Source organism: Pelodiscus sinensis, chromosome 7 (assembly GCF_049634645.1).
Source record: "Pelodiscus sinensis isolate JC-2024 chromosome 7, ASM4963464v1, whole genome shotgun sequence".
In the NCBI taxonomy this organism is placed as follows: domain Eukaryota; kingdom Metazoa; phylum Chordata; order Testudines; family Trionychidae; genus Pelodiscus; species Pelodiscus sinensis.
Genome location: NC_134717.1, coordinates 62,153,417 through 62,175,876, shown reverse-complemented (window position 1 = coordinate 62,175,876; position 22,460 = coordinate 62,153,417). Strand labels below are relative to the sequence as shown.

General features: G+C 49.8%; 1 protein-coding gene across 2 annotated transcripts in view; it reads right to left on the bottom strand.

Moving 5' to 3' along the window:
• Positions 1–22,460, bottom strand: part of COL6A3 (collagen type VI alpha 3 chain) — a 106,077-nt gene that overhangs the window by 23,833 nt on the left and 59,784 nt on the right. Inside the window, exons 15-38 of one of the 2 annotated variants that reach the window (XM_075934041.1) lie at positions 20,886–20,978; positions 20,114–20,167; positions 19,352–19,423; positions 17,320–17,346; positions 17,158–17,202; positions 17,011–17,064; positions 16,647–16,709; positions 15,207–15,272; positions 14,539–14,592; positions 13,473–13,508; positions 12,281–12,343; positions 11,832–11,894; positions 11,112–11,174; positions 10,572–10,634; positions 9,449–9,499; positions 8,906–8,941; positions 8,736–8,798; positions 7,514–7,576; positions 5,858–5,890; positions 5,727–5,763; positions 5,177–5,188; positions 4,486–4,979; positions 3,285–3,384; positions 1,473–2,177 (exon numbers count right to left, since the gene is read on the bottom strand). In XM_075934041.1, the coding sequence (XP_075790156.1) occupies positions 1,473–2,177; positions 3,285–3,384; positions 4,486–4,979; positions 5,177–5,188; positions 5,727–5,763; positions 5,858–5,890; positions 7,514–7,576; positions 8,736–8,798; positions 8,906–8,941; positions 9,449–9,499; positions 10,572–10,634; positions 11,112–11,174; positions 11,832–11,894; positions 12,281–12,343; positions 13,473–13,508; positions 14,539–14,592; positions 15,207–15,272; positions 16,647–16,709; positions 17,011–17,064; positions 17,158–17,202; positions 17,320–17,346; positions 19,352–19,423; positions 20,114–20,167; positions 20,886–20,978 (2,410 nt within the window). Of the gene's footprint in view, positions 1–1,472; positions 2,178–3,284; positions 3,385–4,485; positions 4,980–5,108; positions 5,189–5,726; positions 5,764–5,857; positions 5,891–7,513; positions 7,577–8,735; positions 8,799–8,905; positions 8,942–9,448; positions 9,500–10,571; positions 10,635–11,111; positions 11,175–11,831; positions 11,895–12,280; positions 12,344–13,472; positions 13,509–14,538; positions 14,593–15,206; positions 15,273–16,646; positions 16,710–17,010; positions 17,065–17,157; positions 17,203–17,319; positions 17,347–19,351; positions 19,424–20,113; positions 20,168–20,885; positions 20,979–22,460 lie in introns of those variants that run through there. The other variant, XM_075934040.1, reaches the window with a different exon arrangement.

Sequence of the window (22,460 nt, the reverse complement as noted above, 5' to 3'; positions counted from 1 at the left end):
TGAACATGTCCTGCTTTTTGGACCGTTGAAAGGATCCAGGCTTCCTTCTGGCGGTAGAGGGGGAAATCAAACCGTGGCGTTCTAAACATCCGTTTTATTCCCAGGGGCCAAACCTGCTGATGTTGGATGTCGCTGGGGAGTCTGCAGGGGAAAATGCCAACAGCGAGGCTTTGTTAGCCCCGTGGGTGGCTTTTGGGATGGCCGCAGGTGGATTGTAGGGGAGGCAGGGTTGCTGAAGGATGCCCCTGCCAGCAGAAATCCCAGCCTCACACCCAGCCTCTCCACAGAACTCTGTCTGTACAGGGCTGGGGGAGTGGGGCTAGCAGGCCCCCTCCCAGCAGGGAAAGGAGAAGCACTCCCCACCCCCACCTTGTGCCGTACACAGACGCGGCAGGGCCGGGGGGTTCTGCTCCTTTCCCCTCCATCTGCCATATGTCTCCCCCCCCCCAGGTTGTGCAGGATGGGGAGGGGCAGAGTGTGGGGGTTCCAGGACGGGGGAGGGTAGGAATCACTCGGGGAGGTCACGTAGCCCTACCCCTCCCATAATGGCAAAAAGCTTTTTGTTTCCTTTCCCCTCTGGCTAACGTCCCAAGAAGAGCTCATGGCCCCGGCACGACACTCGGTTCTCCTCTTAGTTGGCCGGATTCTCAGCTGAAGTCACTGGAGAGTCATGACCATTTGTCCACCCGAGGATCTGCCCCGGGAACTTTCTACTTGCTGACGGGCATTTCTAGGGCGAGGGGGGCTTGGTTTTCGAGGCACCACTTAAAGGAGCCATCCACAGCCAGTCCCCTGGACCTCCGTTTACTGCCTCTCACTGCCAAAGGGCTGAGAAAACTGTTGGGATCTGAATGTGAGGCTGGCGTTAAGCTCCAAGAACTAGAATCCCTCATGTGACCTGTTCAACTATCCCGGGGGGGGGGGGGGGGGGGGGGCGCTGGGATAAAGCGGGAATCATGTTCCGTTGTCAACCTGCTCCAAGACAGGATGAAACAAACTAGCCCAGGATACGTCCCTGAGTATCTAGGAAATCTCTGTGGTTCTCTGAGCCACCAAAGACTTTGTAGCGCTCCAGATTTCACACTGCCAAAGGCAGCCAGCACAAAACTCCCCTTCCTTTGAACCAATCTGCATCTACACGATAAAAGGATTTTTAAAGGGCCATCATTAGGGTTGACTCTAAGCTGCAAAATTCAGATCCAGAGCCAAAGGTCCCCAACACTCTGGGCTGCCTAAATCCAGAGTTTAGGTATGGACCTGGGATTGATTCCGGGTCCAACTTTCCTAACAGCCTCAGGAAAGTGTAGGCTGTCGGCCCGTCTCTAGTTAAAAGCAGATAAAATAAAAGAGCCAGGCCAACAGCTGCTAGTTTGCTGTACTTTCATGCCGCCCCCATCTCCAGGCTGCACTGCAATAGTAACATTTTTTATTCTTCCACTTGCCCGAGGGCTGTGCGGGGGTGTTATACTCACTGCTGATAAAGGATGGTAACAGTTTCCCAAAGCGCAGCAAGACCTCCTCATGCAGCTCCGAGGGCTTCTCGACCAATTTGAAGAACACGTCGTTGGGCTCGCTAGCCAAGGTGTAGATATGCTTGACGTTCACTTTCTTGCCGATGCCGAGCACAACAAAGAAGTACCCTTTACACTTGGCACTGATGATAACTCTTTGAAGGTGCTCCAGTTCCTGTGTGCTCACTTCTCCGGTCATCATCAAAATGAGGACTTTCAGATCCCGTGGGTTGGGCACGCTTTCAAACACATGCGCTGCCGTGTATTCAATTGCACTTCCCAGAGCCCTTGTGCCGTACAGCTGGGTCATGTGGTTCTGAAGGAAGTCCATCATCTTCTCCTTGGACCCGTACTCTGTTAGGGAGAACTCTACTTTTACTGGCAAGGCGCTTGACTTGCTTTTGTGTTCGTACGGAGCGTGTTGGAGAACAGCAACTCTGGCGTGGTGCTGGGAAGACGTTGGATGGGAGCTGATCTCCAGCTGATTCACTATGTAGGAAATGTATTTCTTCATCTCGTTGAACTGCAGCGGAGTGGTGCTCTCAGAGCTGTCCAGGAGGAAAGCCATGTCAATGTCTACGTCTGTGGGGACTGCCCGCCTGTCCCTGGTGAACGACCTTTGGGGGATACCAATAGCGCCGCAGGTTTCATCGGGATCGCATACGTCTAGAAAAGAAACACACCCCGTTTCATTTTTGCACCCTGAAAGGGAGGGCTCCTCGACATACTTATAACCTATTTTCTGCTAAGCTCACACACCACAGACATGGTCTCCCATAAAATACTTGGGTGTGTAATATCCTTGGTGAATTAATTTGGGTTGGCTATTAAAGCAAATCCACACGGTTGGCATAAAATTAAGCCTTGATTTCAATAGGTGCACTAAATCAATTACAGTATTGCTTAGTCACATCATGTACCTTATGTAGTAATAGGCTCACATTCTATTTAGTTGGATCTACTGAATATAGCCTCTCATAATATAAAATACCACCAAGGTTTGAGCAGAAATGAGTGTAGGCTATATGATACCAATTCAGAGAGGACTTCATCCCAATGCATCTTCAGTTAATTGAACATGCATCCACTACATCAATGAACTTCACACTGTGTAGTCCATCAAGTCCTTTCTAACCGGCTGGAGACAGCAGTACAGGCAGAACCTCTCTAGTCCAGCACCTGCAGGACCCGACCGGTTCTGAACCAGAGAATTTGCCAGCCCACAGGCGGTCCATATTGCCTTGCAGCATCACCAATACTTCCACTGTTTGCTCTTAGAAGACATCGAGGGGTAAATTCAAGTTAAATAACAGCTCAGAACACTGAGAGCCAGGACTGGTGGCTGTAAGCAAACTTTATGGGACAGCGGGAAACTTGGCCACACCCCTGGTAGACATCAGCTAACTGACATCATGCCGGACCACAGATGTTTCTGGACTAGAGAGGTTCAACTGTATTTTGAGCACTAACAAGTATGGAATTTAGCCACTGAGACAGGAAACGGCCCATGAAAGGAATTTAAATGGTTGTCATGATCTGCAGACTGCAACCTCGGGAGAATCTCTATAGCAGTCCCAATGTGTGATCCAGGCCCTTTCTGATGAACGTTTGTTCTCTCACCCAGCAATTCCGCAAGCCATATCAATGTGGATGCTTCCCACCTTTAGACTGCATAAAGGCTGACTCCGGACTGTGCTTCCCTTGGCTGCCATGGGGCTACTCCCCGAAGTCAGACAAGGCCCTGACTGAACAGAAGTGAAATCAGTGCCTTACCCAGACAAATGTGACATGTCAGGAGTCTCTTGATGGTTTGATTAATCTGAGCTGCAGCGGCCGGCAGGACAATAGCATGTCCCACTGCAGTGTTGTTCATCTGGGGTAGACAAAAGCACAGGGTTCATAATGATATAGTCAGATATTTTTAACAAATACGCTTCTTACTGTAAGGGTAGTCTTGAGTTCAGGCATTGGCTTGGGGCTTAGAGAGTTGGATTCAGTTCTCTGACCTGCAGACATGCCCTGTGTGATCTTGGGCAAGTTATTTAATCTCTCCATGCCTCAGTTTCCCTTCAATGGGTGCAATAATGTGGCACTTCCATTCTCCTCTCCCTCTCTCTACCTTAGTATTATCTGTTTACATTGTTAGGTGATGGGGGCTTTTGGGTGCTGCTGGGGTACTAATAAGTCATAACACGTGCTCTGGCGCATACTCAGATTTTAAGTGCACAGAGTTTGTCCCTTTGTGTTTCAACTAAGAGGATGAGGATTTCTTGCTCTCTGTGGATGTGAGACCTCTCACCTGATTTGTTCACAAAAGGCCACTCAGGACCAGAAGGGGGGGGTGTATTCGTGTGCATATTTTACCGACACAGTAAGGCTACGTCTAGACTGGCATGATTTTCCACAAATGCTTTTAACGGAAAAGTTTTCCGTTAAAAGCATTTGCGGAAAAGCGTCCATGCCAATCTAGACGCACTTTTCCGCAAAAAAGCCCCGATCGCCATTTTCGCGATCGGGGCTTTTTTGCGCAAAACAAATCTGAGCTGTCTACACTCACCCTTTTGCATAAAAGCTTTGTGCAAAAGGACTTTTGCCCGAACGGGAGCAGCATAGTATTTCCGCAAGAAGCACTGATTTCAGATAGTAGGAAGTCAGCGTTCTTGCAGAAATTCAAGTGGCCAGTCTAGACACAGCCTAAGCATCTTTTTTTATTCTGGGCTTGGAGAGCACCTTGCACGATGGTCCATGAGTAGAGCTTCTAAGAGCGACCCCAACGCAAATAATAGACACGGTCGTCCCGCAGCGCCTTGGGGGAGCATGCACAAAGTCCGTTCTTGGCCCTGAGAATGTGGCTCAGAACAGGACATTCGATTCGCTGCTGATAGAAGCCAACAGAAGGGTGCCCGTTGACTTCCCCGGGAGCTGACCGGGGCCCACCGAGTGGAAGGAAAGAGCAGGAAGGAGGGACCCACACCTGCAGTGCGTTTATGAGAGTTCGGTCCTCTCGGTTAGTCAGGAACACCGGCGTGACTCCAGCATCGTACAGCTTCAGCACGGCCTCGTTCAGCTGGGAGGAGGCCCTCGTCGGTCCGTTGCTGAAGAACACGGCCACCTTCCTCATCAGGAAGCCGCTGCGTGCCCGCTTGAAGGTATTCCTGGCGACGAAGGACATGGCCGTCTCCAGGCTGCGCTGCTTGGTGGTCTGAGGGATTTGGAGGTTCTGGAGCCGCTCCAGGAGGTTGGATTTCTTCCTGGATTCCGCGAAACGGAACTCCGTGGTGATGTCGCTGTTGTAGGTCACAACGGCCACCCGGGCCCCCCGCGGGCAGTTGCTCTCAGCGATGGTGAGATTGTTCACCACTCTCAGCACTGTCTGCTTCATGCGGTTGAAAATGTCATTAGTGACACCGGAGGAGGTGTCTATGGCAAACACCAGCTCCGTTGGGAACACCGGGCACTCCTTGGGACCTACCGAAAAGGTGGGTTTCAAGCTGTGAATGTTTGATAACATTATTATTACATAGCCAGGGCTAAAACCTCAGCTGGCATGAAGCAACTGGCCTCTATCGAAATCAATGGAGAGTGTTTGATGGGTTGAGGTTTTGGCTCTGACTAAAGACGTTTAAAAGTTCCTCCCGGAAATGAAACAATTGAAAGTGACTTACCATAGCAGCAAGCTGTGAATAAATAAAAGAGAGTGATTTAGTGGGAGCCAGGTTGTATAACACCATGAGCACACACGGGCTACGTCTAGACTGGCATGATTTTCCGGAAATGCTTTTAACGGAAAAGTTTTCCGTTAAAAGCATTTTCAGAACAGAGCGTCTAGATTCTCATGGACGCTTTTCCGCAAAAGCACTTTTTGCGGAAAAGTGTCCATGCCACTCTAGATGCGCTTTTTCCGCCAAAAAGCCCCGATCGCCATTTTCGCGATCGGGGCTTTTTTTGCGGAAAACAAATCTGGGCTATCTACACTGGCCCTTTTGCGCAAAAGTTTTGCGCAAAAGAACTTTTGCCCGAATGGGAGCAGCATAGTATTTCCACAAGAACACTGACAATCTTACATGAGATCGTCAGTGCTTTTGTGGAAATTCAAGCAGCCAGTGTAGACAGCTGGCAAGTTTTTCCGAAAAAGCAGCTGATTTTCTGGAAAAACTGGCCAGTCTAGACACAGCCAAGGTGAGCGTGCAAGAAAGAGAGCACGGCGGTACTTACGGCATTTATCTTTGATGCTCCGGACAAGGGCACATTGCTTTAAAAAGGAGGAAAAGAGGAAGATGAACGCACCATCAAACAAAAGATGTTTCAGAACAAGATGGAAGCAGAGAGCTCAATATTCAACTTACATCTCTGGATTCTCCTCTGTCGCCCTTAAGCCCCTGTTAGGGTTTAGAAAAAGATGGCATTACAATCCATAGTGAGAGGCTGGTGTGCCAAAGTCAGCCCAGGAGCACGCAGAAGAAAGAGGAAAACTCTTCCCTTTTCATTTTCATCTCCAGGAAGTTCACCGTCCTCAGCAGTGTTATACGGAGCCATCCCTAGTTTACAAACTACTTGGCGCTCGAGGAGCTCATGAAATCAAGGCTTGGTGGCGTTACCGTCCCGCAGGGCTCTTATTGCTCATTCGTCCCCGTGCAGAAGGTCACCGTGCCCTCAGATCTCCACCTACAGCTTATGTGGGAATGACGAACTGCACAGACCTTCTGCGGGCCCTGGGCATGGGGGTTTCACCCACGTGAGTGTCAGGGCTACGTTGGGCCTTGCTCTGGAGGAGTGCATAGACTGAGGCAGGGCAGACAGAAGTGTTCTCCCACGCTCCCATCCCCCGAATTTGCCTCTTTGGGCCCCCAGCAGAAAACTGATTCAGGGCAACGCACTTCAACAACCAGAAAACAATGACTAGCAGGCACGCCCAGCAGTTTCCTTGGCATGTAATTAATTCAATGTGTAATTAATTAAGCAGAACCGCTTATCTCCCTCTGTCCTTGGCTTAGGCTGTTGTTGTAGGGCCCACTCCTGTGCCATGGCATTAGGCCACTCCACAGGCATGTCCAGGATTAAGCAACTCGTGCACCACTTTTGGTGAGTGTGTGGGCTACGCAGGGGAGCAGCTGCTACCCCACAGGCTGCAGGACTCGCTCAGTCACAGGCTAGCTGCACTGAAATAAAAAATGGCACATGGGTAAGGAAAGGGGATGCAACTCCAACCCCGCAGATTTAGCAGATTGGTGACCTCCTGCCACTTGGAAAACAGGCAGCTCCCCAACCTCTACCACCCGTCAGTCCCAACCTCTCCCTGCCCTGCAGGAGAGATTCCTGGATACTTATGATACTGTTGCAGGGTGCGGAGGGGGGGAGGGGGGGGGTAGGAGCAGATTTAGCTGGTTTCCATTTGAATGCTGGTTTCCATTTTTAATGCTTCCCATATGGAACAATTAAAGGCCAGATTTCAAAGAAATGCACTTTGAAACTTCTCAGCATAAGAACGGCCAGACTGGGTCAGACCAAAGGCCCATCCAGCCCAGTATCCTGTCTGCCAGCAATGGCCAATGCCAGGTGCCCCAGAGGGAGTGAACTGAACAGGGAATCATCAAGTGATCCCTCTCCTGTCATCCATTCCCAGCCTCTAACAGGCTAGCTACACCATTCCTGCCCATCCTGGCTAACAGCCATCGATGGACCTAACTTCCAGGAATTTATCTAGCTTTTTCTTGAACTCTGTTAAAGTCCTGATCTTCACAACATCCTACCGCAAGGAGTTCCACAGGTTGACAGTGCGTTGAATGGAGAAGTACTTCCTTTTGTTTGTTTTAAACCTGCACTTATTAATTTCATTTGGCAACCCCTAGTTCTTATGTAATGGGTACAAGTAAATTACTTATGCACTTTCTCTACACCAGTCATGAATTTATAGTCCTCTATCACATTCCCCCCTTAGTCTCCTCTTTTCTGTCTCAGCCCTTTACTACCAGCCCCCAGATGTGAATACAATAAACACTTACAGGTGATCCTGGGTAGCCAAGCTCTCCTATCTGACCGGGTGTCCCAGGTGCTCCTGAATTCCCCTAGGAGACAAGAGAGCAGAGATAATCAATTCACATTTGATACAGACAAGGAGAATTTCCCAAATGCTCTTCCAGGCAGAGTCATAAGAACATCAGAACGGCCAAACTGGGTCAAACCAAAGGTCCATCTAGCCCAGTATCCTGTCTGCTGACAGTAGCCAATACCAGGTGCCCCTGAGGGAGTGAACAGAACAGGGAATCATCAAGTGATCCCTCCCCTGTTGCCCATTCCCAGCCTCTGAGAAATACAGTCTAGGGACACCATTCTTAACAATCCTGGCTAATAAGTATTGATGGACCTAACCTCCATGAATTTATCTAGGTTTTTTTTTTAACTCTGTTAAAGTCCTGGTCTTCACAACTTCCTCTGGCGAGGAGTTCCATAGGTTGACTGTGCACTGCATGAAGAAAAACTTCCCTTTGTTTGTTTTAAACTTGCTGCCTATTCACTTCATCGGGTGTCTCCTAGTTCTTATGTCATGGGAACAAGTCAATAACTTTTCCTTATTCACTTTCTCCACATCAGCCATGATTTTATAGATCTCACTGGAAGAACATAGGTAGTAACAAGTTATGAGCTTTGTACTGTACGGTCCTGTTAAGGAATAGGTGTCTGAAACAAAATGGGTGTAACCTCCCATAGTGGATTGTTTTTCAGAATAAAGGAACTGGGTACCAAAAACTGCCTTCCAGAAGAATAATTTTGTCCGGCTGGCTACAAGTGCTATCTCCAGCATAACTGATGTACTCTCATTGTAAATCCAGACATGAGCAGCCAGCCGGAAAGCTTCATCCATGCTCAGGAGGAGAGGAATCCTCCTTCCTCACCCATGGAGCAATGGTTTCTTCCAACTAATGGCTGGATTAGTCTCTCTGCAGTAGGTCAGGTCCCGCCCCTTGGGCAGAATGGACCTGTCTGAGCAAAGCATGTTCCAGCATCAGGCAGAGCAAAATCGGGCCCAACAGGTCACTCTCCCAACGCTGGAGCCCAGCAGTCCCTGCCACTGGCAGCCGGAGAACCCCCGGAGAGTGGAAAGGATCTGTCAATAGCTGAGGAAAACCCATTGTGCCAAACTCCCAAAGCTGGGAGGCTGAGCCAATTTCTCTCCTTTCTTGCACAAAAGGCAGCATGAGAAATGGCGTCATGGTAAAAACTTACCCTGCGGCCTCTGTTTCCTTTAGGGCCAGCACCTCCAGGGCCACCTCGAACTCCAGCTGTACCCTGTTCAGAAAAGAGCACAAACGGTAGTTGTAGCTGCAGGCCAGCTTAAAGCAGAAATGTGCAATGCTCGCGGCACAGGAAGGGAAGTTACACAAGCTCAACAGTACCTTTGGCCCTGGGTATCCTGGGAAGCCTGTTTCGCCCTGTAATAACAGAGAAGTTTATTTTAATTTAAGGGCTAAACAAATCAATCTTGCTTCTGGAGATGGGTCCAAAGCCAGTTCAAGAAGAAAAAGAAGCCGTGGAGGACGCGAATGAAACTGCTGGCTCATATCATCGGTCCGATCAAGAGAGAAGAAAGGGCAGTGATGTGAAAAATCGGATAGTTGTATTATTAAGCACAGACAAGACTAATATGACAGCCTATGGTGTTAATCCTCAAGCATCTGTAGGCAGGGGCAAGCACAAAGACACACGGCACACATCAAGGAGGAAGGCTTTGGCCATCGTCTTGTGACTCATCAGTCAGATGCACTAGATCAAATCCTCGTTCCTACATGAAGCTCCATTGCTTTCAGTTCCATATCCCATGGCTGCATGTGTATGGATATAACGTAGGATGGAGGATACAATGTAGGATGGAGGTGGTTGTTACCTCCGGGGATTGGCTTGGTTTTTAAGGTCCTTGTTAGCCATGTCATCGAACTTACTCTTTTGCCTTTAGCTCCTGGCCTGCCAACTCCATCTCGCCCATCTTCTCCCTAAAATTGGCAGACATGAGAGCCGTAAGTATCACATGTGCTAGGAGTGTTGGTGCAATATAAAAGTCACAGAAACCCATTCGCTCCAGCGCCAAAGCCCATAGGAAGCAATAGAAAGAAGCTTTTGAATCAGGCCCTTTTAGAATTAGCTACCTAGAAGTAAAACCTAAGACGTTACAGGAAAAACACAGTGTGGGTGAAACCTGGCCTCATTGAGGTCAAAGAGACTTTAGCTATTGACCTCAGTGGCACCAGGTTTTAACATTGCTCAGAGGAAACTGAAGTCTCTGAACCATATGTGGGATAGCTATTCTATTCCTAGAGGAACTCAGAGAACCAATCCAGCACCCACTGAGGCCAATGGAAATTTTGTCACTGTCTTCAGTGAGAAGAGAATTGGACAGGACTATTTAGATCTCATCGATACTTAGGCACGTGCTGAACTTTACATCCGTGGATTAGTGTTTTTAGGATTAGCACTTGCATGTGTTCCTCCTTTAGATGATCAACCCTTTATCCCTCCCACGGCCCCATCCTACATGGTGTAAGGAGCATCAGATCCTATGAGAAGTCTCTTACAGTTGACTTTCAGGCCTGTGGTATGTTTTGTGTTGTGGATCATGGGGATTAAGCTGACTCCTAACTAGGATATCCCTCTAGGCCCTGTGCAATGGACTGGAAAGAAACAACCGTATCACATAAGGGCAACAGGGTGAATTTTACCCGTAGCAATGATGATGTTTCCTGCACTGTTCTATACTCTTGTTCTTGTTCGTTGTGAAGAATTCTTAGGTGTTAAGAAACAGATAGTAAGAGGCAAAGCCAAATCACCTAATAATAACCCTACCGGCTAATTAAAGTCTCCTCCTAAGGATGATTTCCATTTTAAAGAAACATTTGCCCAAGAGTAAAGCTATGGTGTATGTTTCTTCTTTACTTGTCACCATATAAGATACAAGGACCATGCACATGCCAGAAAGACTCTATTTTCTACCTGGATGGAATTTTCCGCATTTATACCAGAAGAGGGGCTAGCCCAGCATCCTTTCAATGTGCACAGGGCAATGCTTACCGTCTCGCCTCGTGGCCCTGGCAACCCGGGCTGGCCTTTCGTTCCGAAATCACCGGGTTCCCCCTGCAAAAAGGGAGCATTCGTTTCAGCCTGCATTGCTCCTCTTGCGCATTGGCTCCTTTGCACCAATCCAGCTGGGACCACCCCTTACGGGCAGTAAGGCCTGGCCATGTCTATTGCTGAGGAGGGCAGCACAGTGAGAAGGATGATGAAAAGAGGGGCTGGATCATTTTCTGATGCAAGCCAGCAAAGTCAGCCAGTGGCGCTACCCTGCTTTATAGCAACTGTAGATTTGGCCCAGGATGTTCTGACTCTGAAGGCTGTTTCTATTGTACTCAATGTGCCATCTCGTTTGATGAAGTAGGATTCCAGTGAAGCAGCCAGAGGCTTGACCTGCTTTGCTCCACTCTCTCTCTAATAAATCACAATTTGTCTTGAACACGTTGCCTGCCAGAATGCTTTAGAAAACGATTAACCTCGTATTCAGCAGCTTCCCAGTATTAGGCTGGACATTGGGGCGCAGTATTTTTCAGGACATACCTTTCGTCCCAAGGGACCGATCCTTCCCCGATCGCCGGGTGGTCCGGCAGCACCACCACCTCCCTACAGCAAAAAGAAAAGAGCCGAAATTGTGCAACGTGTCAATAAAGCTCAATGAATCGAAACTAGATATTTATTAATAACATGTGTGTGTGTGTGTGTGTGTCAACCCCCACAAACAAGGCTGAGATTTTGCCGGACAGTGAAGAGCGCCTATTAGCTATTAAAATGGAGATCCATCAAAGCCCACTTCCTACTGATTTAATGGGAATTGAGTGGGCGACATTATTAATCTCAATGGTCTGTAGACTAAATACATTTTAATTCCTGAGTAACCCTTCCTTGCCTGCCCTCACTGCCGTTATTTGTAGACACCTTGACCATAGAAGCGGAGGCTGGAAGTCAAGTACTCCAACCACTAGGCTGCCTGGCCTGCCAAGCCCCCCTGTTTCAGGGAGTTTGTCTGAGAAAAGATCTGAAACCTGCTCAGGATTTGATGGGATGAATTTAAAATTGATGTTCATGTTTAACCCAGGAGTTTGGGAACTCTTCTCCTGAGCCGCAAGTACAATTCTTTTGAACAGGCACCCGGCACAGGGAGGAGAGGCACAGAATGGGTGTCTTGTAAAGTCCCACTGCAGAGTCTCATGGACTGGGTTTAAATCAGGTCCTGTACGCTACTCGGGGTCCCTCTGAAGGAGAAGAACAAGAAAGATTTACCCTTGGGCCAGGAATGCCTTGCTCTCCTCTCAGGCCTGGAGGGCCAATCTGGCCAGGAGGACCCTGCGTGCAGAAAAGATAAATATGGTAAATTGTTTGCAAGAGTCAAGGGACTGAGAGGACACTGTTAAAAAGAGATGGGGGGGTACCGAAGAGACAACTTTAAACCCTGCGACCAGTTCTTCTGGTTCGCGATGTGGCCCCCCCTCCACCGGGAGTTTAATGAGTCTCTGGCCCTGGGCACTTGGGCCCGGCCAGCCACAATCCGCAGACGATCACACAGAGCCCCCTGGCTGCGCTATCCGCCCATGGTGACCGGCAAGGCCTCCGAGACGTTCACACAGCACAGGGCAAGGTGAGGCATACGGCACTAGCGAGGGAACGGCGGCGGCATAGCGAGGAAACACCACAGGGAGGCTTCTCACGGGTGGCCTGTGGGACGTACTCACCTGTGGCCCTCGTGTACCCTGCTCTCCCACGATTCCTTGCTGACCCGGAGCCGCTTTGGTACCCTGAAAAGACAGCACAGTGCGGATTAGAACAGGCTGGAGATTTGTGGTGTCTTCCGGCCACCCTGCCTGCTATGCTGTTTGCATCCTCTTGTAACCTGAGCTCACCCCACAGAAATGGCTGAGAGTCTCCCGTGTGGAGTCCTTTCAGCTCCTCTTAGCCTGTCTCCTGCTTTAGCAAAACCAGTGGCTCTAATTGCTGTGCGTGCGAAGGGCCCTCTGCGCCGGTCTGACAAAGCGGAGTGGGCTCCGTCGCAGCGAGACTCAGGCACAATGAGCATGAACCCCGCCAGGCTAGCAACGCACGTGTGCGAAGGGGCTCGTTTCTCCTACCGACCCACTTACGTCCCATTCATGGCCTGACGTAGAGCTCGGGGTCCCTCGGGGAAGCCGTGCCGCGAAAGCACTGGAGTAAGACCTGCCGGGTTTACGCAGCAGAAAACGACTGATTCATGGACCTCAGCACAGAGGGGACCCTTGGCTCATCTGGTCCGATCTCCCGTCCAACACAAGCCAGAGAGTTTCACCCTGTCATGATGCACCACTGGCGGGTTATGGTTTAAAGACCCGGCCTGCCAGGTGCCCAGCACCCATTCACTTCAATGGGAGTTAAGGGCACTCACTGCTTCTCAGGGGAGACTCTGCATGTCCTAGGAGAGAGGACACAAGCGGGACCACAAGTGGCAGCGGAGCCTCCAGGGCTGGTGGCCTAGTCCCTGGGTACGGCGGGCTGCAGAGCCCACAGGAACAGCAAGTAGAAGGATTTGGAGGGGTGGCTAAGCTGGCGGGCCCCTGAAGGGGCCACCCGGAGGCCAGGACCTGGTATGGTGCAACCAGTGGGTGCGAAACTTAGGGGTGCTGCAGCACCCGATACACCCCTACTTCCCGTGCTGGTGACTGGACGGAAAGGGAGAGCAGAGTGGTGGGAGGAGGATGGGAAGCGGAGCAGCTTGCGGAAGGAGGTACGTTTGGAGGAAGAAAACCGAAACAAAATCCGAATCTGCTTCTGTCACTGGGCAAGTCACTTTCAGCTCGGTCTGAAGCACCTCAACTCGGTACCGCTCGCGCAGTCCACTATGCAAAGCTGCGTTGCCCGGTTTTATCGCTCCCACTCACCACACTGGACACTTACTTTGGGTCCTGGGGGCCCTCTTCTGCCGAGACTACCCTGTCAATCAATAACACAACACAGCATGTCATGCGAAGCAAGGGAATTGTATTCACACAGCTCGTGCGCTGCTGATTCCTTTCAGCACTCGCGTATGCAAACTGTCAGGAAGCAACATCCCAGTGCAGCAGAGAACGGTGTCTCCAAAGAAAACTGGAACTGGCCTCTGCAGTGAGAGCCGTGTGACATATTCTGTGCTGGATACCCACACAGCAGTGCCATCACGATCTAACCTTCGTGCTGTAGCTCTAACATTCCCAACCTCACCCTGGGGGAGGTGGAACCTGTGACCTTGTCCTCCCCAGGCGGGCACCCTAGCCCCTAGGCCACATGGGAACCAGCCCCACCACTGTACCGCGGGGAGTCCCTTTATCCCTCCTGCCCTAGGGCCGCGCCACCCGTCCCGACCAGACCCGACCCGACCCTGGGGGAGGCGGGACTCGAACAAAGTTGACTTTGTTTCAACATTAAATAATGCCTTTTGGTTCTGATAGGTAAAATGTTCCTTTGTCTGCGTGTTGACTATCAAAGCCAGAGACAGATCTAACCTGCAACATTATCATCTGACTTTTCCACAGTTTGGGATGTTCAGATGGGTGGCTTGGGATTGGGCCCATGTCTAATGAACGCATGAGCCTAAGTCTGTGAAAGAACTGCACTGTTTAAATAGCATGTCTAAGTGCCATCTAAACAAATGAAAAACAAATGCAACACATCTGTTTAAATCCTGAAATCCCTACTCAGCCACAACTCCCACTGAGTTGGCAGCTTGAGAGTTTTGATTCAATAAGGACAGAAAAGACAGCCGGGAGTGGCCAGTCCTGATTAAGTGACAGACCAATGTCTTTTTCATGTCTGTTCCATTAAGTGTACTTTTGCGTCCTTTTTACTCTTTTACTTTTTTAATTGACCCTTCAAGATCCTTTTCAAGGCACCAGACATGTCCTTGGGGGGCGGCGGCGGGGGGGGGGGGGGGCGGGGAGGGAGGAAGAATTGGTATCTACAATACCAGGATAACTAAGGTACTTACAGGTTTTCCAACTGCACCAGGGGAACCCGCTGCCCCATCTGATCCTGGTTCTCCCTATGGTAAATGAAAGATTGAGATGGGATACCTGAGGTTAACTAGCAAGCAGGACACAGTTTAGCTCCCAAAAGTTTTATACCGTCTATATTAGGGGCTGGTCCAAAGCCCACTGAAGTTGATGGAAAATCTTTCTATTGACTTTAGCAGGATTTCGATCAGCACCTTGATACACATCTTAGAATCAGTCGAAACTCAGAAACTCCGCTCTATAGAAAATTCCTGTATTTCTCATTCTTTTTTAATCTCTTGCTCAACACAATTTTTGGAGGGGGGGGGGAATCTTTGAATCATTCCATTTGGGTAAAATCCAACTGTTTCGTTCCAATCTTCGCATTTAAAAAATGAATATTATAAATTACAATGTAAATTATATTGCAATTCATCTTGTTGATGTATATTCCAATGGCTAATAATAAGGTTTCATTTCAAATGTTTTTAAATCAAATTTTGCTAAAAGTGACATGATACCACAGAAAGATCCAATTTCAACAAAATGCCATTTTTCATGGTAAATACAGGCCCTTCTGACCAGCTCTTCTACATCTAATTATTGTTTGCAATATCCTCTTTTCTCGTTTCTATCATGCTTTAAAAAAAACTCAATACTTTACCATTGGTCCAATTTCACCCTTTGGACCCCTGGGTCCTCGTTGTGTGTTATCGATGCCTGTCTCACCCTGAAAGCAGCAGAAGCAATGAAAAAGACTGGTGTAAGTGAAGCACCAAGGCAGCCGTCATGTGTTGTAAAACAGTCCATCAAACTTCAACATCCATGTTTCCTTTTTTAACACACATGGTACGAAATATAGCACAACAGTCGCATGGCACAGGAGTCGTGGTGCAGGAGTGGAATGGGAGTATAAGGAAACAATGTTTTCAATTAGTAAATAATTGGCCTGTTAACATAAATTAGTATCGGGATGCAGGTGCTTGCTTCATGTTGCTCCTGCCCTGGCATGACTCCAGAGGGGCTCTCTTGTGCCCGTCCAGTAATCGAAATAGTAGGTATGGTGCAGTATAATTGTGCCTTTCATAGTGTCTGGGAGCTGGGAAGCTTATGCCAGTCTGTTTAGATGACTCTTCTCATCAGACATGTAATATAGCCTGGCTCTTGCGTAGAGCCCTGCAAATCTGCAGATACCCACTTTGTCGCTGCAGGTATCTGTCTCCACGGCTAGAGATGCGGATATCCGCCGTTCTTTTTGCAGACACAGATGCGGATACAAATTTTGCATCTAGAACCCTGCACATCTATGGATACCCACTTTATATCCAGGTGTATTCATATCCATGAATGGGGATGCAGATATCCACGGATCATTTTTGCAGATATGGATGTGTGCAGTGTTCCCTGTATGCTGAGTATTTGGGTGGCCACCCAGTACAGATGCCAGTGCTGCCCATCTGAGCAGCAGAGCGCCTGCAGCCTCCCACAGCCGGCAGTATGTATTTCTATTAGTGGTGCACATTGTTAGATGCTTTGGTGCACATAACAAAATTTATTCCACACACGAATGGAAAAATTTGATGCAAATATGGATATAAATTTTATATCAACACAGGGCTCTACTCATGTGTTTCTTATGTGGCTCTGATTTGCTTCATGTGTCTCAGCCTCACATTTTGACTGCACCTTTGGGTGTCAAAATAGGACTGTCTCCTATTTACTAATGAGGCCACCTGTCCCGCTTATTTGTACATCTTATTGGGGCAGCCCCATGCTGGCAGACACCTGAAAACAGGCATGTGACTGACATGTATATGGTGACAGTATTTTAACATGTGGCTGTAATCTGGAAGGGGAGGTAGCTGCCGAGACAGCGTGTGTCCAATTGGTTCCCACCAAGGGCCTCGTTGTACATCCCTAACACAGCCAGGACCGGATCTGCAAGTGGTGACTTCACTGGAGCTACAAGAGACGGAGGGTCTAGCTTCCGTTCTGCTGGAGCTCTGGGTGCACCAGGAACGCAGAGCCGGCCTTGTGGCTAAGCCAAGGCAGAGCAGGGAGAGCTAGCAGGTGTAACTCCTGACAAAGACCAAGGGATAGTTACCGGATCGCCTCGCAGTCCTCGGTCACCTCGTTCGCCTTCGGCTCCTTTAACGCCTTTGTTGCCCTTTCAGGAGACAGGGAGAGAATTAGAAACACTGCCCAGAGGGCTCGCACGCCGGCCGGGATGGGGGAGTGTGGCAGGAGAAAGGAGGCATGGCTGTGGCTTCCCTCTGCCCCAGCAGTCCTAGGCCTGGTCCCTCTGCCCCTTGAGAATACAGGGAGCTGGTGTAGTTTAGAGTAGCCCTCAAGTTGCCCTCCCGCCGTGGGACCAGACACAAGATGAGGGGAGACGTAAGCCCTCCCTTTCCCAAGTTGTGTGGCGCGTCCCTCAACCCGGCTGGATCCACCAATGCAATGCAACATACCCGTCTGCCAGCACTTCCTCGCTCCCCGGAAGAGCCTGGGAGGCCTCTGTCCCCCTGCCAGAGAAAATGGCGTTAGCAGAATTTCTGCCGCGTTTGAGAACTGGACCCCGGCGGGTCCTCCCGGGGGAGCGTGTTAAAATGACTTACTTCTTCTCCATCTATGCCGTCCAGGCCCGATTCTCCCTTCTCGCCCTACGAGACAAAAGCAGCACGGTGCAAAGGATCAACCAAACACACAGGTGAGGGGGAACCTAGGGCACCCTCCCCTGCCGCCAGCCATCGGCACAGGTCTGTAAAGCCTCCACCTACCTTTTCTCCTGAGATTCCACGGAAGCCCTGAAGAGAAGAGAAAGCAGAGGGTTACTCTCCCCCAGAGACTTCCCTTGCAGCTATGGAGGGATAGGGCTGTCGAGCCAGGGTTGCAAACCTCCCCCAGTCAAAGTGGAGAGGGGAGGCAGCCAAGGAGGCAGCAACCTTATAGGCTTTCAGCTGGCACCAGTAGGAGCTGGACAGTGCTTAATTTGTGCCAGCACCACTGGGCCTGGCACTTCAGAACCCGGCACCTCTGGGCCCGGCACTTTTGACCCGACACTTCAGAACCCGGCACCTCTGGGCCTGGCACTTCTGACCTGACACTTCAGAACCCGGCACTTCAGAACCCGGCACCCCTGTGCCCGGCAGTCCAGAAACCGGCACCTTTGGGCCCCACAGTCCAGAACCCGGCACCTCTGACCTGACACTTCAGAACCCGGCACCTCTGACCCCGGCACTTCAGAACCCAACACTTCAGGACCCGGCACCTCTGGGCCCGGCAGCTCGGAGCCAATTATGAAAATAAACAAACCGCTTGAGCCCTGACACCTCTTTCCTTCCCAGATAAGCCTGGAGAGTTTGGATCAATCTACTTGGGGAGCCAGCAGCCCTATTTATTCAGACAGCTGTTCGCTAAGGAGCTCTGCCAAGTGCAAGGAGCGCTCGAGCTGCTCCTGAAGGACAGGATGGCCTCAAAGTCGCTGCAAAGCCTGGGAAGGAATCCTCACGGCCTTTGACAGAGTGAGCCCTTCCACGGAGTAGCTGGCCAGAGCCGCAAGTGGTTATCGTGGTGGGGTCGGCCAACGTTCCCCCCACTCTCCAGTCCTCCTCACCCCACTCGGAGAGTATCGGGGAAGAGGGAACCCAAGATTTAGGGGATCTTAGGCCAGGTCTACACTAGCCCTGGAAGGTCGGGTTAAGATACGCAACTCGACGTAAAAGTCGTAGCTGGAGTCAGCTTATATTAAGCTGAACTTGGCGCCATCTTCACAGAGGGAGGCCGATGGGAGCAAATGCTCCGGTCAGCTTCCCTTTCTCCTCATGACTGCCAGGAGTACCGGCCTCAGCCAGAGGTGCCCTCGGTGGTTGATTTACGGGTCTTAACTAGACCCGCTAAATTGAATGCCAGAAGAGCGATCCCCGGCATGGCGAGTGAAGATGTGCCCTGAGTCCAGCGGGGACTTCGGAGTGCAGCTTGTACGGTCTCGCTTGCCTTAGCGAGACCCAGGCACAAATTTGCTTTCAGAGATTGGCAGCTCCCCCCATTCTCATGGTGCATCACAAAGCAATGTCTATTTTAGCCAGTGGCCTTAATAAACACTTTACTCCTTAAGCAAACCCCCTTCTCCTCACCCTAAGGACCTCATGCCTGAACCCGTTTCTTCCCTACAATAAATCTAGATCTTGAGGCCGTTCCAGACTGGATCTCTTTCTGAGAGAGATGTTCTAGCCCAGCCACAAGATGTGGGTTTGGTACGAAATCCCTGGGAGAAAGTCTCTGGTATGCAGCAGAAGGTCCCTTCCTGCCGCAGAATCTATGAATCTGTGACTATTTATCATAAAACCTGCAAATCTCCCCAAGTTCTGGCTGGTTTGGGTCCCCTTTTGAGAGCCACTGTTGAATACGTCCATTGAAAACAACAGCCGTCTTCTCACTTTGCTCCCAGTTGCAGGTTCCCTTCCACACAGAGTCCCTCTCCTGAGCCAAGATTCATATATGATGATGGTGTCAAGACCGTCTATCTCCACGCTTCTCTCCCGGCTATGGGCCAGCTGCAAAGGCTCCCAACGGTAACGTTATTTGGTCGGCAGACTGCGTCTGTGCCGTTGGATTGATGCACGTGGCATCCTATTGTTCCTTCACATTACAAAGCACTTAAATCCTGAGGCCAGGACAGATGTAGAAGGCATCATCTTTCTGCCAGGTTTCCTACTTTTGCTTAAGATCCCTAGGAGGGGGAAAGAGCTGCACTGCTTGACACCCACGTGGGATCCGGCTGTCTTGTCTAGAGGTTTGTTAAAGACATACCTTGACTCCTCGCTGACCAGGACACCCTTGGAATCCTTGAGTCCCGTTGACACCAGGAGGACCTCGTTCGCCCTATTGCAGGAAAGGAGCAATTAGTCATTGTCTATAACACACCCAACGATGCGCCCTAACTTAGTGTCATTACACAGTCGACTGGTTGGACTGTACCAGACCCTGGCAATGCGCAGCAGGGCTGGGCATGTTTACATGATAAAGTGTAAAAGTACTTCCCAGAGGTCAGCATTTGACAGGGGCCGGCGGCTACACGACACGGGGGGAGGGAGGAGGGCAATCCCTGTCGTGGGAAGCAACGGAACGAGAGGAAATGCTTGCTCAATCGTCTCTAGCCTCTGAAACACAGTCTGGTTTCAGGAGGTCCTCCGGAAAGCAAACACTCTCTGGATGGATCCATAACGTAATCCTCCCCTTAACTATTCAGACCCAGCTCCCCAGGCGCACAGTAGCTGAGAGGAGAATTTGGCGTCTTTCCATCATGTTGCTGGATGGATGAGTAAAACCAGCCACTTGGCCTCCATCTCACCACCTGGCACCATGCACCACGGAGCATTTATTCCTACTCGGGCCACCAGCTCCCTAGAACCAAGGGTTCCTCCCTCTTCCTGCCCCACCCAGCCAGCTTATGCCCCACATCCTCTCCTGCAAACAAGTCCTAGCTCCCCTCCCCCAACACAGCCAGAAACAAGCTGAAGTCAAGCACCTCTTCCTTCCCCTAAGACAATACAGCTCTAGGCAGTTACTTACAGGTCCACCTTCATCGCCTGGATAGCCTCGGTAGCCGTTCTCACCTGGGACGCCCTGAAAAGCAACGCAAAGCAGTTATTTTTCACGTAATATCGCAAGTTTCCTTTCTACAATCTGTGCTCCCCCTTTAAGCCCCCGCTCGCAATATCCCTGGATTTAATACACCTCAGTCGTTTGTGTCGTATAATCCATTGACAAACTTGTTACATCACACAAGCCATCTGTCTGTGACCTCCACAGACCCTCTAGCTGTGCAGATTGCTAGTCTAGGCAACCACATTTTTTCTATCCCTGTGATTCTTCATTTTCCCAACGCTGCCCCATCCGATGGCTGTGCCGGCTTGCTGCGTCTTGTCCCGAATCCGATTGTAACTCTTTGGGGCGGGTTCTGCCTCCTACTGGTTGTGTGCTGCACCTGGCACAGTCAGACTCTAACCTACTAGGAGACACTAGAAGGACTGGAAGAAGAAGAAATTCTGAATGAAGACCCTTGCGATGTGACACGGAGCCCTCCAACTTCATTAGGATCACCTCTAAAATTCGATCCTCCTCCGCAGTCGTGATTTTAAAACAAGCACCTCTAACACCACCACCACGAGTGGCATTTTACAACTCAGAAACTTTCTGTTTTTTCCTGAAAAGCCCTTTTAACAGAATAACCCGGGGGGGCTCATTCCGTGCTGCTGCGTCTATGTTTCTTTATTAAGGAAGAGATCTGAAAGCTGGAGAGGAAACATGAATCTAAGCTTGGAAACGTGATGCCGCAATGTACCTTTGGTCCAATGGTCCCAGGCGCTCCTCTATCTCCTCGTTGTCCAGAACACTTGCACGCCACTTGGCAACAGGCTTTCTCCGCGACGCCGTCCTGTAATGAAAGAAAGCTGTTAGAAACTCAGGCAGGAGATGAACTCCCTAAGCATCCTTCACTCTCCAGCACTGCCTGATGTATCCATATGCAGGACGTGCACTTTTGTAGATTAAGAGGCCAAAGTATATCCCCCCCCTCTCGTACTGCAGCGAATGCTTGCAGAAGTTCAGGGTAAGGTTTCATTGCAAGGTAATGACCTGGATTTTAGTGCCTCAAAGCCAGATATGGATGGAGAAAAATATTCCCAAGGATTTTAGCTGCTTTTAGAAGGAATTTTACCTCCCCTCTAATTGGCAAGCACTTCAATTTGCTTTTCCCAGATCTCCACGCAAGCAACGGTGTGTTTGTACGAATGCCCACATCAGAGTCAAGCAAACTCCTTTTCCGGCAGAAATGGAAGTCATTCGGACAGATTAGATCCCATAAGCAAGGGAAAGAGGAGATAAATACTCCCCAGGCAGAGCGCCAAGGCAAGAACTCAAGTGAGAGTGAAGTGGTGTGCAGGCTCTAGTGTGCCTCAGTTTCCCCCAGAAGCAAAACCGTACCATGTAGGTGACCAATCCCAGAGCTGAAATGTTTGAATCCTGCTCATGACCCTCCCGAAGCAACCTGCAGGCATTCCATAGGCTGCAAGTTATTCGCGCAAAAGTTCATAGAGCAAGTGAATTAATGAAAAGTGTAGTTCTGAATAGCCAGTTAGCAGGGAACCAATAATTAAATTCACCCAGTAACCTGTTTCACATAGTGGTCTTACCTATTTCTACTTGGCATTTTACTAGGAAAATTCATTCCAGTTGCACAGAGGTAGACTGCAAACTAGCTTGAAGACCACAAGCCTAAGGGGTGATGACCGTGGAGGTATCTCAAAGATCAGTGTGAAATCTGGTCTTATTCAGCGTTTTAATGAATGATATGGAAGAGGAAGTGGATACTAAACAGGGAGCAGCCACGAATGCCAATGAAGATGGAAAACTATTGCAAAGAGCTATAGAGGGATTACATACATGGATAAATAATACAATTGCAAGCTAGTTCATTAGCAGTAATATTACTGAAAGCCAGCAATCCATGGAGAGGAAAAATCCTAGCAAGCAGCATGGCTGAAAAGATTTAACAGTGCAGGAATGAGAGCAAGGTAGCCAAGAGTTTGAAGTGCGATGAGGCAGCAAGACCAATTCAAGTGGCATATACGAAGGCCTAAGTTCTTGGTTATTTCTCTAGGCAGGTGGGGAAGCACTAGGGAGGGGGTGAAATCTCCATCCCTAGAGGTTTTTAAGTCCTGGCTTCAGAAAGCCCTGGCTGGGTTGATTTAGTTGGGATTGGTCCTGCTTTGGGCAAGGGGTTAGGACTTGAAGTCTCCTGAGGTCTCTTCCAGCTCTAGGACTCTATGAACAGGGAACTAATAATCCCATTCTAGGGCATCACATCTGGAATACATTGGCATTGCTCCTCTGAAATTTGCACGCGGAAGTCAGGATA